Source organism: Barbatula barbatula (assembly GCF_947034865.1).
Source record: "Barbatula barbatula genome assembly, chromosome: 16".
In the NCBI taxonomy this organism is placed as follows: Eukaryota; Metazoa; Chordata; class Actinopteri; order Cypriniformes; family Nemacheilidae; genus Barbatula; species Barbatula barbatula.
In genome coordinates, this window is record NC_136779.1 from 6,301,620 (window position 1) to 6,316,016 (window position 14,397).

General features: G+C 35.9%; 2 protein-coding genes across 3 annotated transcripts; one reads left to right on the forward strand and one right to left on the reverse strand.

The window, feature by feature from the left end:
* Nucleotides 1–8,352: 8,352 nt before the first annotated feature.
* On the forward strand, nucleotides 8,353–10,500 carry nat9 (N-acetyltransferase 9). Its single transcript, XM_079476895.1, has 7 exons — nucleotides 8,353–8,518; nucleotides 8,594–8,680; nucleotides 8,764–8,873; nucleotides 8,994–9,134; nucleotides 9,207–9,266; nucleotides 9,342–9,436; nucleotides 9,866–10,500. The coding sequence occupies exons 2-7, from the start codon at nucleotides 8,604–8,606 to the stop codon at nucleotides 10,022–10,024; spliced, it is 642 nt and encodes a 213-aa protein (XP_079333021.1). The 5' UTR covers nucleotides 8,353–8,518; nucleotides 8,594–8,603; the 3' UTR covers nucleotides 10,025–10,500.
* Nucleotides 10,234–13,439, reverse strand: lrrc59 (leucine rich repeat containing 59). 2 transcript variants are annotated; one of them, XM_079476887.1, is made up of 8 exons: nucleotides 13,262–13,439; nucleotides 12,929–13,039; nucleotides 12,635–12,694; nucleotides 12,387–12,545; nucleotides 12,162–12,266; nucleotides 11,980–12,052; nucleotides 11,488–11,679; nucleotides 10,234–11,343 (listed from the first exon to the last, which is right to left on the reverse strand). In XM_079476887.1, exons 2-8 carry the CDS (start codon nucleotides 13,025–13,027, stop codon nucleotides 11,087–11,089), a joined length of 945 nt encoding a protein of 314 aa, XP_079333013.1. In that variant the 5' UTR covers nucleotides 13,028–13,039; nucleotides 13,262–13,439; the 3' UTR covers nucleotides 10,234–11,086. The 2 variants fall into 2 exon arrangements, with proteins under 2 accessions (XP_079333013.1, XP_079333014.1); XM_079476888.1 differs by having other exon boundaries at nucleotides 10,470–11,343; nucleotides 12,929–13,035; nucleotides 13,262–13,374.
* Between the last annotated feature and the right edge of the window lie 958 nt (nucleotides 13,440–14,397).

The following is a 14,397-nucleotide window of genomic DNA, read 5'->3' on the forward strand; positions in this document are numbered from 1 at the left end:
AAAGTATGCTATGTGCTTTATAATAAAGTGAAGTAAATCTTTTCCAAAATAGAAATAAAAAGTTTACATTACATGTTAATCCTGTTCAAATGTTTTCTTCTAAATAGATCCAGATAAATGGCAAATTCAATTCGAGACAACAGCCATCTGTAAAAAGAGACGAAGATATTTGTTCTTAACAAATTACTGCGGTATTAAATGGTAACATTCATTTCTTTTCCTACCGAGTGTTAAATTGGCTGTGAAACCACAAATACAGCCTCTACACACAATACGCTAACAATCACCACTGCTTATAGAAAGAATCAAGCATCATAAGTTAAACATATTTATAGTCACATCACAGTTGAAAGTGAGGATTCAGTCAATCCACAAAGTCTAAGTTGAAATCAAATCAAAAGCTGTTACCCATCTGTATCCCACACAACAGTGAAATATAATACGTCCACATTAGTCCTCAAAATACAGTTATTATATTTGAGCCCAAACCATTAGGTCTCTGTGGAAAGCAATCTGATGGAACCCGAGTACCTGAGAGTTGAGCTGAGAGCTTGACAGGTGCGCTGCAGCTCGGGTGCGCTGATAATTGCTCTCCAGATGAGAGTCAAGCCTTCCTTTAGCATCATTAATCAACTGAATACATTACAATCAAACCGGCATAATTAAGAAGCTAAATTAATTAGTCCAGAAATGGATGCACGCGTTCAAAATATTGCTTTTCCGCTTCCAGGGCTGCCGTTTCAAAGTCGTCCCTCCATTAATGAAGAAATGGGAGTCGTCAAACTTCATGACTATATTTGCCTCTGACCTGGTTTTAATGAATATGTTTATGATGCTTAAATACTGAATGGCTCAGTGTGAATATTGTGGGGACTCCATACTGGGGCAGTGTCTCCTGAATTATTACTAATTAATATGTATTCATAATAATTAGTAATAATTCAGGAGACACGTTTGACCAAAACCTTTTCACTCTCTGACTCATGAGCAAAAACATTTTCCTCTGGAGAAAGTTAGACAATACTTTATCGAATATAACATTCCAAGCGACTGTCACATATCTTCAATATCTACCTCATTTAATAGTTATCACCACAATAAATACAATGAATTTGCACCTGATGCTTTGAAACATAAAATGTAGCACAAGCTGTGTGAATGAATTATTCAGTAAGTCCATCATGTGAGGAATAAAAGGGATTGGTATTGTCAGAGAGGATCAGACTTCTATCCGGTGACCGTGAAAGGCCCTCCATGTCCGGCCCGTGTCCTCTCCTTTGATGTCCATCAGATGGCACTCATCAGGAGAAAAGGTTGCACCTTATATTCAAAAGCTGCTCCGTGTAAAGTTGTAATTGTTGTGGGAGACAAGGACTGTCAGGTCTGTCAGAATTGCTCAGTTTCCACACAGAACAAGGAAGAGGACTCACAAGAGACCTTTTCTTGAGCTTTCTTTCAGCTTGATGGGAAAATAACTTTGATTAAAATGGAATTTCAAATAATTGTCTATAGTTCTAAGTTTCATTTTAGTTGTTCGAGTTATGTGATTTTAGCAAGCCTTATGTCACTGTCTTCATTTGATATTTAAACTTCTAGAATTAAACACATCGAAATCTCATCAGCCATTCATTCTTCCACCGACACCAAACCTGATTCAGTCAGACTAAAAAAAAGGCATTAAAGTGTGAGAAGATCTGAGCTAAATACTAAAATCTGCCTTTATCAGAACTGGATCTGATGTGTAATAGAAGTCTAGAGAAGTAAATTACTTTAAATTAACTATGATGTCTGTCCTTATGGCTTGTATTACATGTCAATGTCTTTTTACTAAAATTAGCTTAAAGTTCCAAGACACAATACTTTAATAGTAAAGAACCTATCACGGTTATATGGTATTTCATTTTTAGGAACTTGATAATTGGTGGTAGCGTTTTTACTTTTCTTGCCATTGTGTTTTGACCCTTGCTGAGGCATATTACCTCAGATTTTTCTTAAATGTCCATGGTGTAATATTAAGGAGCGTCTCCTAACAGAAATGCAATATAATATACATAACTATGTCTTCAGAGGTTTATAAAGACCTTACATAATGAAGTGTTATGTTTTTATTACCTTAGAATGAGCTATTTCTATCTACATACAGTACACAAACGCTTCCCTTAACATGGTATGTTGTTTCTAGCCCTAAACGGACAGACTGCTCTAAGCAGGTTTTGTAAATTATTATCTGCTTCGGCGAAATGAAAATGCGACGACATCGTGTGTCAGTCACCGTAGTGAAAAAGAGGGGTGGAGGGAGCCGTTGGTTGCAGTCCGCAACCTCGCCACTAGATCCCGCAAAATTCTCGACATTGCACTTTTTAAAACTCGATCTAGTTTTTTATTATTCTTCACAACTTGAACAAACGCAAAATTACTTTGCGATGATCCACTGAATATTGTTGAAAACTGAACTTAGTCACTGTTCTGTAAGCAGACTTTGAATACGCTTTTCTCCTCAATGGTGCTTTGTTTTCTTGCTGCTGGGCTACAATATCTCCAGCTGTCATTTTAATAATGCAGGGATTTCTGCATCTTGGGGTCATAATCATAATTATATTTTACATATCTCATTAAATGGACCTCATTTTCCCAGAAAGTCTCAGTTAGGGATTAGTCCTGTATTGACACTCTCTTATGATGAATCATGCATGAATAAAACACGATTCTTCTCAGTTCACAAAACATTTTGAATCTCTTTAAGGTGTCTTAAACAAGACAAGCGGTGTACTTGACAGTATTTTGATTTGTTTGTTTGTTCATAAAGATACGAAATACTCATATAAGAGTGAATGGCTGAATCAGAAATTAACTTTGGTGCAACTTTAAGAGGTTTGTTTTGACCTTTGATAGTATCACTAAACAAAATAATTCAATTCATTTCAATCATTCAATTTATTGTAAAATGTTTAAGTATTTATTTTATAATAAGTCTTGAATGGTTTACAGTGTGTATTTAAATCTTAACACCTTTAATCTTATTTTTATCATTCTCAGGTTAAGTCAATTCTGAAATAAATCATAAGTATCATTAGCTTGTGATTAATAAATAAAATAAAAAGGTTAAAAGGGTCAAACAGGCTTCAATGAAGGCTAAAATCAGCTGGTTTTCTTTCACTGAGAGATACTAAACCATATTAAAGTTAAAGATATTTATATAAAAATACACACCATAAAAACACATTAGTAACTTCATGAGATGTTAATGTAGAATTCAGTAACATTTCATATTTTAAGAGTGTTTTGTAACTTTTGTAACACTTCCGACCCTAGAATTAACCCCCCATAAAAAGGTTCTACATCGAGCCTTTAACTTATATTACAGCGACCATATCTGCCAACCCTCAGTTTACATGTCAGAGAATGAATTTGTGTCCTATTACAATTTCATAACTTTCATAAACTCGCATTACAAAGAAAAACTAGAATGATATGCACCTTCCATACTGTATTCAATCTAAATACATTGAAAACACAGTTGTTGCTAAGAATACTGTTTCCAGGACTAAATAAGTGATTGTGGTCAGATCACCCGCTCCGTCCTTGTGTGACACAGCCACTTTTTCACATCCACTGCAATTTTGTACCCAGCATGAGCCCATTTTCACAGCTGTGTACGTGAGTCTTTATTACCTCTCATTAGCTTTGCTTGTGCATTGTGTCCTCCAAAAGACATGTCAGATAACCCAAAGACAAACTACCACTGCCATATCATCCAGCAAGAGGCTGCATGGCCCACCACTGATATGATGGTCCTGGGTAAACAGTGTGATCCTGAAGACCCCTCTCTCCCCGAACACCATCTGTCCTTTCTCTCAGAGGTCACCCAATCACAGCGTCTGGGAGGATGCCATTGAAGACCTCTTGGATGGTTGCTAGAATGGTTGCTAGATTCTTTGCTAACTTGTCAAAAGAACCAATCCCCAAATCTCGAATCCCTACTATAAATCTTTTCATCTGTGTTATCTTTCGCCAAACAAAACTTCTGAAAAAAAGTCTAATTGCTTTGAAAAAAAATAGCACACCTCTCCTCAACAAGCTACACAATTGAATTCATTCAAGGCATCATTCATTTCTGTTGTAAACAGACCAAAGTTTGAATTTCAGGGGTTTATGGAAGTCCCCAACCATAAGTAAAAGCATATATAAATCAAGTATACACAAATATAACTGTTTGAGTGAAATATTCAGATACATAATAAACAGACAGTGGTTATCATGTTTGTCCGTGATAAATATGTGTCGGGCATATGTGGTCATTGAGATCGCTGTGTGATTTGGAAACGCTCTATGAGATCAGAAAGTGGCCAAGTCATGTGTGTGTGTATACGTGTGTGTCTTGGCTGTCAGAATGTCTCTGCCCTCTCCATAATTCAGGCTTTCCAGCTGAGATCATCTCTAATAAACCATCTGCCACGTCATCCTGCTGCATCCCCACTACGCCATCACAATGCCTCAATACCTCAAACACACACAAAAAACACCTCCTATGACATAATTGGCAATGATGATGAAAAATATCAGAGCGGAAACCGGTGGAGGTCTGTCCGCAGAGTTAAGAGAATGACGCATGTGCTCATTGAGGGTGAGGTGACAGAACACTGACATCCATCAGTAAAGGGGATGGTGCAAAGTTCTTGTTCAATAATTAATACATAAACTACAAGGTCAAAGATAGAAGATAACGTTGTCAGATTCATTGTGTGGACTTTTCGGATAATGTTCTGGTTGGTTGGAGATGGACTCTATATACGAACATTTATATACGAACTTGTGTTTTCTTAGATAGACTTTGATTATGTTTTCTTAAGAAAGTGGTTGTGATATCTTATTGTCATGTATTTCCTCATAATTATTGTAATAAAAATGAAACTTTAATTATATAAAATTTTAATTATATTTAATTATAAAAAATTGACAGTGTACCATATTTACATAAATGCAGTTATGTTGTGTGCAAGATTATGCGACTACAACATTTAAAAGTATAGACACATCTTAAACTTAGAGCATCATTTTATGTGGAAAATATATAGTCAGCTGTCATTGGATTATGGAAATAATTGCGACAAGCATCAGACATGCAGTAATACAACACAAGTGTAATTATGTGCCGTTGTTCTCTGAGAAGCAATAGTTTTAGGCTATTAAACTTTAATGGATTCATTTGCATCTGTGTCAACAGTGGAAAAAATAATTACATATTTTGGAAGGTTTCATTTGCTTTTTAAATGAATGTTTTGGTATAACATAAAAATGTTCATCTTAAAACAAACATAAGAAGCATGTTTTTAGATTGTATCAGTTACTATTATTGACTTCGTATAAATATAAATATCCCTTTCAAGCTATGTAATCCATTGATATTGTAAATATTATGTCTGACTTCTTGCTGTAGTTAGCTTTATATGCATGCACAGCCCTGAAATCTGATGTATACTGTATATTTTCTTTGGTATTATTATAAGTCTTGTCAGATTGACAAATGCACAGAACCATATCTAGTCCTTCCAATGAATTTTCAATCTGGACCGTTTTAAAGCATCTTCAAAGCCAATGGAACACCGAAGTAAGCCATGAATGTATTAGTGCAATGGGGATGCTTAAAAACCCATCTGAAATGACACGCAGCTTTTCATAAAGTTCATGGACTAGATTTCACATCAATTTACCTTACATTGATGTAGTTTCAGGGCAAGAAGTATGCAGCAAAGTTTTTTGCACAATGCAAAATATGAAGCACAAGAAAAAAGAAAATTACATTTCACATTAGAGTGCGGGAGTAGATGTAAGAATTCGCATTTATATGTCCTAATGGAATAAACTGAATATTTTAAGTCATGATTTTACAAACAACAACGTCCCATAAGAAGGGTTCATGAGGGACAGGTGTAATATTATTCAGTGTAAACCTGACTGTGTATATTTACTCTTAAAATCATACTTTCAGTCAGTAATTGCAAATTGAATTTATTGTTGTGTAAAGTATCACAAATAGTGCTTAAATACTGTACTTGAACAATATATCTATTGTTTTGTTTCTCTAAATGTTTTGCTTGGCTATGTAGGCCTATTTATTCTTTTTTTATTATGCACTGTTGAGTGGTTTAAATGTCCAAATAACTTTTTCTGGACTGTAATGTTCAAAGTAATTAAATAGTTAAAGTAGTGTAACTTAAGTTTTATATAAAACTGTAAATAAAAAAGTTACCTTCCGAATGGTTAAATTTTAAAAGGAATTAAGATTTTTTTTATGTAACTGATTACCTCGTATCTTTTTTTGTTTTCCCAACTTAGTCGGGTTTACAGTGGGGCAAAAATAAGAATATACTTTGTACCTGCAAGTATCATCTAATTTTATTAGTTTGATGTAAAAAGTAAATTCGAGCACACACACAAGGCAGAAATAAGAGATGTATTGCTATGCTGTTGTGACTCTACTTAGCAAATAGCGATACAGCCTGTGAAAGATGTGATGTGTTTAAATCGAATGAAATCGCCTTTTGCGTTCAGTTAGACACAAAAATGTCTGTATCACAAATTCTGCATGTATCATAACTTATAAAGCCGTCAAAATAAATGGCACCTGCAAAAGATTTCTGACATGACAAGAGAGGACAGTCATCAATCACGACTCTCTGTTCAAATATGAGCCCTATAACAGGCTGTTGATTTCTCCTGTGCATTTTCTGCAGTTTAACAGGGCACGTCGGAAAGGATCATTAAGTCGGAAAATATTAATTACCAAAATAATCACCTTGTGCTAGAATTTTTGGGGGGAAGCCTGTCAGTGAAATAAATCTTTCACATGTCCCCTCCCGAACTGGGTCTGCAGCCTGTCGGCTGTTTTGTGTTTATTTGTATCTACAGGCACATCAACGAGATGCAGATCTTTGAGATCGAGAGATGGATTGTCTTGTCCGCTTGAGTGTCTATCACACAGGCTGGCCCCGTACTTATGGCCCCTTCACTGTCACTTAATTCATTACCTCAGAGGAATCAGGCTGTGTGGACTCCATTAGACTCATTTCGGAGAAGGGGAGTGATAGGCGCGTTCCCAGCGAGTGAGCCGAATGAATCCCTTTCATTAGCATTGAGTGACGGCTCATCGCCATGACACTGTGGATGATTGGCATAGCAGGAACATGATGCCAAATGCACCACTTGTCCAAAAAGAGAGTCCGTATAGACGGGGTGAAGGGAAATGCATATGAGGAGCTGGTCACTTTAAGAACAAAGCGGCCCTTAAAGGAATACTCCACTCAAAAATGGAAATTCTGTCATTAATGACTCACCCTCTAGTTGTTACAGACATGTATAAATGTCTTTGTTCGGTTGAACACAAAGAGAGATATTTTGGAATAATGTTACCAACCAACAGTACTGAAGCACCATTGACTGCCATATAGGAAAACGTTTTTTTTCTTTTTTTGGTTCTGTTGAATAAAAAAGAAGATATTTTGAGAAATGTAGAAAAACAAACAGTTCTGGGGCACTTTTGACTACCATTTAAATTGTTCCTTCTATGGCAGTCTATGGTGCTTAAGAACTGTTGGTTGCTTACATTATATCTCAAAAGAAACAAAAAAATGTAAACACGTTTGGAAACATTTTGGGTGGAGTATCCCTTTCATTCTAAAAGGGACAAATTCACCCAAATATGTAAATTCTGTCATCATTTACTCACCCTCTTGTCATCTCAAACCTGTCGGACTTTCTTCTGCAAAACACAAAAGAAGATATTTCAAGGAATGTCTAATGAGCAAAACAACACTTCATGGTCCCCATTGTCCCAACACATTTCTCAAAATATCTTGATTTGATATCCACAGAAGAATGAAAGTCATACAGGTTTTTAACAAAGTTAGATGAGTAAATAGTGTAATATTTATTTTTGGGTGACGTTGGCCTCTTATCAACGCAGGCGTGCCATTTGGTAACCACAAATGGATCACAGCGACAGAAAAGGCTAAAGGTTGTTCATAGTTTTATTTTACTTTCAAATAAAGATTAGGATTATTTAACAGTATATTTTATGATCCTTTTAATTGTGAAATTGCGATGTAAGAACCTATCATTATTTGCTCCAGTCTGCCATTGTCTTCTGTGCGCACCTCTTGCCCCACCTTGTGTTTATATGTGAAGACCGTAAAACACAACTAAACATTAAATATTAAAAACTGACAGTTAAATGTTAAATCTATTTTAAATGGCATAACATAAAATAAAATCTAGCAATGTTTGTCTAATTTACTATAATAATCATTGTTTAATTTCTGAGTTTTTTTAACTTTGAGAGTTGTGCCCTCTTGCGGATGAAAGTGGAAATGTCGTTTCGACTCATGGCGATGACGCAGTTTACGTGCGCCGCTGTTGATGTGAAGATTTTTTCATAGAGTGTGCGTTTCATTTAAAATTCAATACGTAAATTAAACAGATGGACAGTTTTTAGCGACTATTCTACAAAATTGAATCTGAGGTATGACAGCGACAAAACATGATACACAGCTATTTAGATTGCCATGTTATGTTTTTAAAGCGCTGTATTTTACAGGCTACCTATAATGAGGATAAATGAAGATACATTACTAGAGGGACAGAGGGTTGTACTGGTACCTTACAACGCAGATCATGTTCCCAGGTATCGAATAGCGGATTCAGGACGTCATCTTGTGTGATGGTGGTAGCAGTTCATTTAAATCTATTAATTTAATCCCTGTTTAGATATCATCAATGGATGTCGTCTCCCGATCTGCAGAAGCTGACCGCATCAGAGCCCCTGACCCTGGAGCAGGAATATGACATGCAAAAGAGCTGGAAAGAAGATACCGACAGTGAGCTTCCACCTTACACATGCACATGTTTCATGTTAGTGTCCTGTTGTCATTCACGCACATGCTCTCTACTTGATATGTTTCTGTATTCATTCGTCTTTGATTTCTCCCCCATAATAGAGTGCACCTTCATCGTCTTGGACAAACAGAAATGGGCAGATGCAAGTATACCAGAAGAGGAATGCATGGTGGGAGATGTCAACATTTTCTTGACAGACCCCAGTGACCCAACTTTGGCTGAACTGGAGATCATGGTCGCAGGTATGCGTTTAGTTTGTTTAATAAATAAGCTTTACTAGGTCTGGCAGTAACATTTAGTTTTTATTTTGTTAGTGCCCTGCTATAGAGGAAAAGGACTTGGCAAAGAAGTAACTCGGATGATGATGTGCTATGGTGAGATGAAGCTAATGATTTTTAATGAGGAACCATTACTACAGTTACTACAGTATTTCTGTTTTATCCAAACAGGCATCAGCATGCTTGGAATTCAAAAATTCGAGGTGAAGATTGGTTTGGATAATAAAACCAGCATTGCCATGTTCAAGAAATTTCACTTTAAGGAGGTGAGAGAAATAAACGTAAAGGGATAGTTCACCCAAAAATTAAAATTCTGTCACCATTTACCCACCCTCAGGGTTGTTCCGACCCTGTATACATGTCTTTGTACTGCTAAACATGAAGGAAGCTATTTGGAAGAATGTCAGTAACCAATCTCATTCCCCATTGACTCCCATAGTATTTATTTTCCCTTCTATAATAGTAAATGTGGGATGAGATCTGTTTGGTTACTGACATTCTTTCAAATATCTTTCCCTGTGTTCATCAGAACAAAGAAATGTGTACAGGTTTGGAACAATCTGAGGGTGGGTAAATGGTGACAGAATAAAAAATTTTGGGTGAGTACTTGAAGAGCGAATTTACATTTTACTGTCGCATGACACCTTACGATAAAAGAATACTGCATAAAACGATTTATTCATTTGTTTTTGCAGCTCTCTGTCAGTGAAGTCTTTAAGGAGGTCACTCTTGGGGTCACTGTGAATGAGAATGTACGGAAAGTTTTGTTTGGAAACATGGACTTCATGCTGCAGAGAGAATACGGAAAGGCAAGAGATAGTAGACAAGCCGCAAATCAGCCTTTCTCTCTGTGAATAGCCTTAATACAATGCAGTTAAGGCAGAATTGGCTTTCGTAGAAGATTTGATTTCCGTTTTTAAAAAAGCCTTATGGTGCATATTAATTATTAATGATTCACTGTGTCCCAAAAAGCTGATATACTTCCAGTAGGTGACATTTGTCTGTAATGTTTAAGTGTAACAAGAATTATAACTCAAAGCAACCAAACATTGTACTGTATGTTGTCATATTGTGTGATTTTATTTTGTTAAGGCATATATAAAGAAATTGGATTGTAAAACTCCAATCTAAAGCCTTCCATCTGCATGGTGTTGTTTTGATTACAATCAATATTGAAAAGTGAATATAAATGATAGATTTAGCCAATATTTTAATATAATAATGACTTAGTTTAAGAGGTATTCTTATGTACATACCGTTTCTCTTGTAGTAAATTTAGTTTAAGTAAATGGTATTAATGTCCTCCATCAAAATACATAAAGATCTTTTTAAAAATACTTTGTGGCTGTTTTTCTTTTTAACATTAAAAATGCTTACCTCAATATTACATGCATTATGTTATGAATTTACAGCTTTAATCTTAAGCATTTGTAACACCCTATAACGCATACAGACTCTACATTTAGGTGCGCACACTACTCAGGACAAGATAATGATTATTTGCAAACTTGTTTGAGAAAACCAACGGATAAGTGTTTCCCAGTTTACATTTGGTTAAAAGTTTAATTTTCTTTTATCCCTGGAAACGTGGACAGCAAATATGTAAGCATGTGAAAATTCATCAAAACCTTTATTATAAGATGTTGTTGTACATCAGACTACAAAGGTCACAAATGTAATAACTCAAACTGTTTCTTGAAGTTTTCAAGGTATTTTCCTGTCCTGATTTGGCAGTTTAAAGACACACGGGCCAGATTTTATTCACAGACTGATCCAAAGTATTAATGATCATTTAAAAAAATAAGAGAAAATCAATTCCATAGGAATTTGAGCAGACAGATCTGTGACTTGGTCCCACTGCATTGCATGCCGACTCAGATCCAGGGCAGGATGGATTATTGACAGACGTGTCAATCTCACGCTCTGAGATCAGAAATCTTTTGTACGACTTGCTGCACGATGTCCAGACCCTGAGCCCATCTCACGGTTTCCCCAAAGTGTACATTTAGTGGAACACAGTATGCTTCTTTTCTCAGTTCAGTCAACTGACAAACTGCTAAAACACTTGAAACTCCCACAATTAGCAGAAGGAGGAGTTTCAGGAGGAAAGAGAAGAACAAGGAGCAGATGGACCGCTTGCCTTTGGACGCAGACTCTGATTTGGCCTTTTTACCTGTGAAGAAGAGAGTGCAACAAGTGTCACAATGTTTTAAGCTCAAATAAAATTGGCACATTTCACATATTTTGATAAAGCAACTTATAGCGTATTCTTAACAAACATTTAATAGCATAAATATTTTTTATTGCATGGACATACCGTCATTTTGAGAAGCCTTCTTTTTCTTCTCTTCCCTCTTCTTTTTTTGTTGTTCTTGAGAAGCGAGAACAGACATCTGAGCCTGATACTCCTGCCTCTTCTTCTCCTTTTCTTCAGCTTTCTTCTTTTTCTGTGCCTCTCTTTCCCTGGCTTCCCTTTCCCTCTGCTTAGCTTCTTTTTTCTTTTCTTGTTCTGTAATCATTTCATGTTTTGGAAATAAACCCAAGGATAAGTCATGTAAAATGAGGAAGAAATATTTAGGATCCAGTCCTATTTCAAGTTTACTAAGCAAACTAATTTGTGACATTAAATTGTCAGACTTCCTTATTTCAAATGACATTTAAAATACTCAAATGTATCTTAATTTCTATCTGAAAGTGTTATGCTGTTGATATATTTGTGAATAAGAGATTACATTAAATAAAATGCTAAATACTTTAGATTAGTTGGACGTTTTAATGCACAGCTGTAGCTCGGACTACTAGCCCCTACCTCTCTCCTTTAACAGCTGACGTTCTCGTTCCCTGTCTGCTTCCCCCTGAAGGACCTTCATATGCTGGAGAACCTAAATACAGACATGATTTTTCTTTAGTGTACTGAGACAGATAGTTCCAAAGTCTACTTGGTCGTAAAAAAACGTATTCATTTGGTCGAATGCTTTTATTTTTACTCACCATGGACGCACACTGTTTGCACTGTTTCTCATCCAAGCAATCACCTGCAGCCTTGGCCAACGTTGCCTCCAATGGGTTATCCTTCAAATCCAGCCATTTCAGACTCTACAATAAAAAAAGCATTGTAATAATCCGCTGCTGACAAACGTATTGACATACACTAAACAAGTTAACGCATGGAAGTGGTAATGTCCTGGGGTCCTAGCCATGAGACCCTATACTCACCCTTAGTTGGGAGAAGCTGACGGGAAGCTTTCTCAGTTTGTTGTTGTATAAATCCAGATGCTGGAGGTTACAGAGCTGTCCGATTTCTTCTGGTAAGCAGACAAGCTGATTCTTGCTGAGGTCGATTTTGACAAGGTGAGTCAGGTTACAGAATTCAAGCTGGTGAAGTAACAATAAAAACATTACTTAAAACGTGCTTCTAATTTACACATTGTAATATACTCTGTTGATTTAGAGTTTCTACTTACAGTCAAGGTTGTGAGGTTATTACAGGATAGATCCAACGCTGTTGCTTTTGGAAATGCAGCCTGTAGAAAAAGTAATGTTTTTGTATTGTCAGTCTTCACACACACTGAATTTGGCTAATTGAATGTGAAAATGTGTTTTACAACCAAAGCGTAAACAGTGATCACACAAATAATGTGTAGTTAACAAAGACAATGTAACTCTGGGGTCTAGATTTGGATTTCCTCCAAGGTTTTAATGCTGGTTTGTTTAAATAACATAATCATTATAAACGTAAGAACTTTAGCCACACTTACCAGCTCCTTAACTGGCACCTCAGTGAGGTTGCTGAGGCTGAGATCAACCTCATTACCATCAATTTTGTCTTTAATGTTTTCAACTTTGCCTTTATTCATGCTGCTTCCTTACTAGACACAAAAACAAATATGATGAAATGAAGAAACAAGAAGAAGTTAAACTGGTCTATTAAGGTACCACTTTATTAAATGCATTAATAAGAATAAATGGAAGAACTTTTGACAGCTTCGTGATTTGAGCAAAGCGAAAGGGTTCTCGTAGATAAAGTTGACTACAAACAAAACAACAGATGTTTACTATTACGTCTAATTGTGAATAGCGAAAGTTACTACCTTGATAAATATGCTCAGAAACACTCCAAAGTCCCTGCAGTGATTGTTGATGTGGAGAGTCAGCAAAGAGATTTGCCACAGCAATGGATGAAAATCCACGTCATCGCTCGCTTGTGCCAGGAGGAGCAGCTGACATCGTTTCTCGTGTGTGGAAGAGCGCCTGCAATGATCGCCCCCTAGCGGCGGGAGGCCTAGAGGTCTCTTTTGAGTACGCTGCTGTTGTTCAAACTTTGCCGTTTTCGTTTTCTGGGTCGCGTTCAGTCCTTATTTGAAGCTACTTTGGCTTTCCGGAGGCAAATTAAAAATAACAATCTCTCTATTTTCGGGTTATTCGATATTCGTACTTTGAATGAATGAATGAATGAATGAATGAATGAATGAATGAATGAATGAATGAATGAATGAATGAATGAATGAATGAATGAATGAATGAATTTACTTACTTACTTACTTACTTACTTACTTACTTTTTTATTTATTTATTTATTTTATTTCGAGCAATAATTACACAAAGGAAATAAAGTATTTTGATAAGTCTGTACAACTCTTTAAATTCATCATACTTTAACATCACAATTCCAACTTTTGCTCGAAAAGGAGTGGGTAGAATTCAAACCCAAACCCACCCCGGTTGCAATTCACAGGATAAACAACAAAAAACAACAAACAGAAAAAAAACGAGAAACAAAGATAGTGCTTCCTTATTGACATTATCCAAAACACTCGATTACAATTTTATATAGGCCTATATATTCATATGAGAAAAAACATGAAAGAGAGAAAATAAGGGGAACCCCCCCCCAAAAAAAACACAACATATCTTAGATATACACCATATATTACCGCAGGTACAGTTATGATAATACCAACAATGGTAATCAGAATACCTACAAGGTAAAATAACACAGACTATGAATACATAGATCTCTACTATAATAGTAATACCACCAAAGGTAATCAGAATACCTACAAGGTTCTTTCAAAAAGTAAAAAACAATAAAAGGATTTGATCGTTTTTCAATATTTCTTTTGCATTGGGAAAATAAAAAATCTTGAAAATCGAGCATTTTCTTTTTTAGATTAGATTCAACTTTATCGTCATTACACATATACAAGGACAGTGTAACATGTAGTTT

Coding starts and splice junctions, on each gene's coding strand:
- nat9 (XM_079476895.1), top strand. CDS start 8,604: ATGAGGATAAATGAAGATACATTACTAGAGGGACAGAGGGTTGTACTG. Junction 8,874..8,993: donor CTGGAAAGAAGATACCGACA/GTGAGCTTCCAC, acceptor CCCCCATAATAG/AGTGCACCTTCATCGTCTTG. Junction 9,267..9,341: donor TCGGATGATGATGTGCTATG/GTGAGATGAAGC, acceptor TTATCCAAACAG/GCATCAGCATGCTTGGAATT.
- lrrc59 (XM_079476887.1), bottom strand. CDS start 13,027: ATGAATAAAGGCAAAGTTGAAAACATTAAAGACAAAATTGATGGTAAT. Junction 12,695..12,928: donor AGGTGCCAGTTAAGGAGCTG/GTAAGTGTGGCT, acceptor CTTTTTCTACAG/GCTGCATTTCCAAAAGCAAC. Junction 12,546..12,634: donor ATAACCTCACAACCTTGACT/GTAAGTAGAAAC, acceptor TTACTTCACCAG/CTTGAATTCTGTAACCTGAC.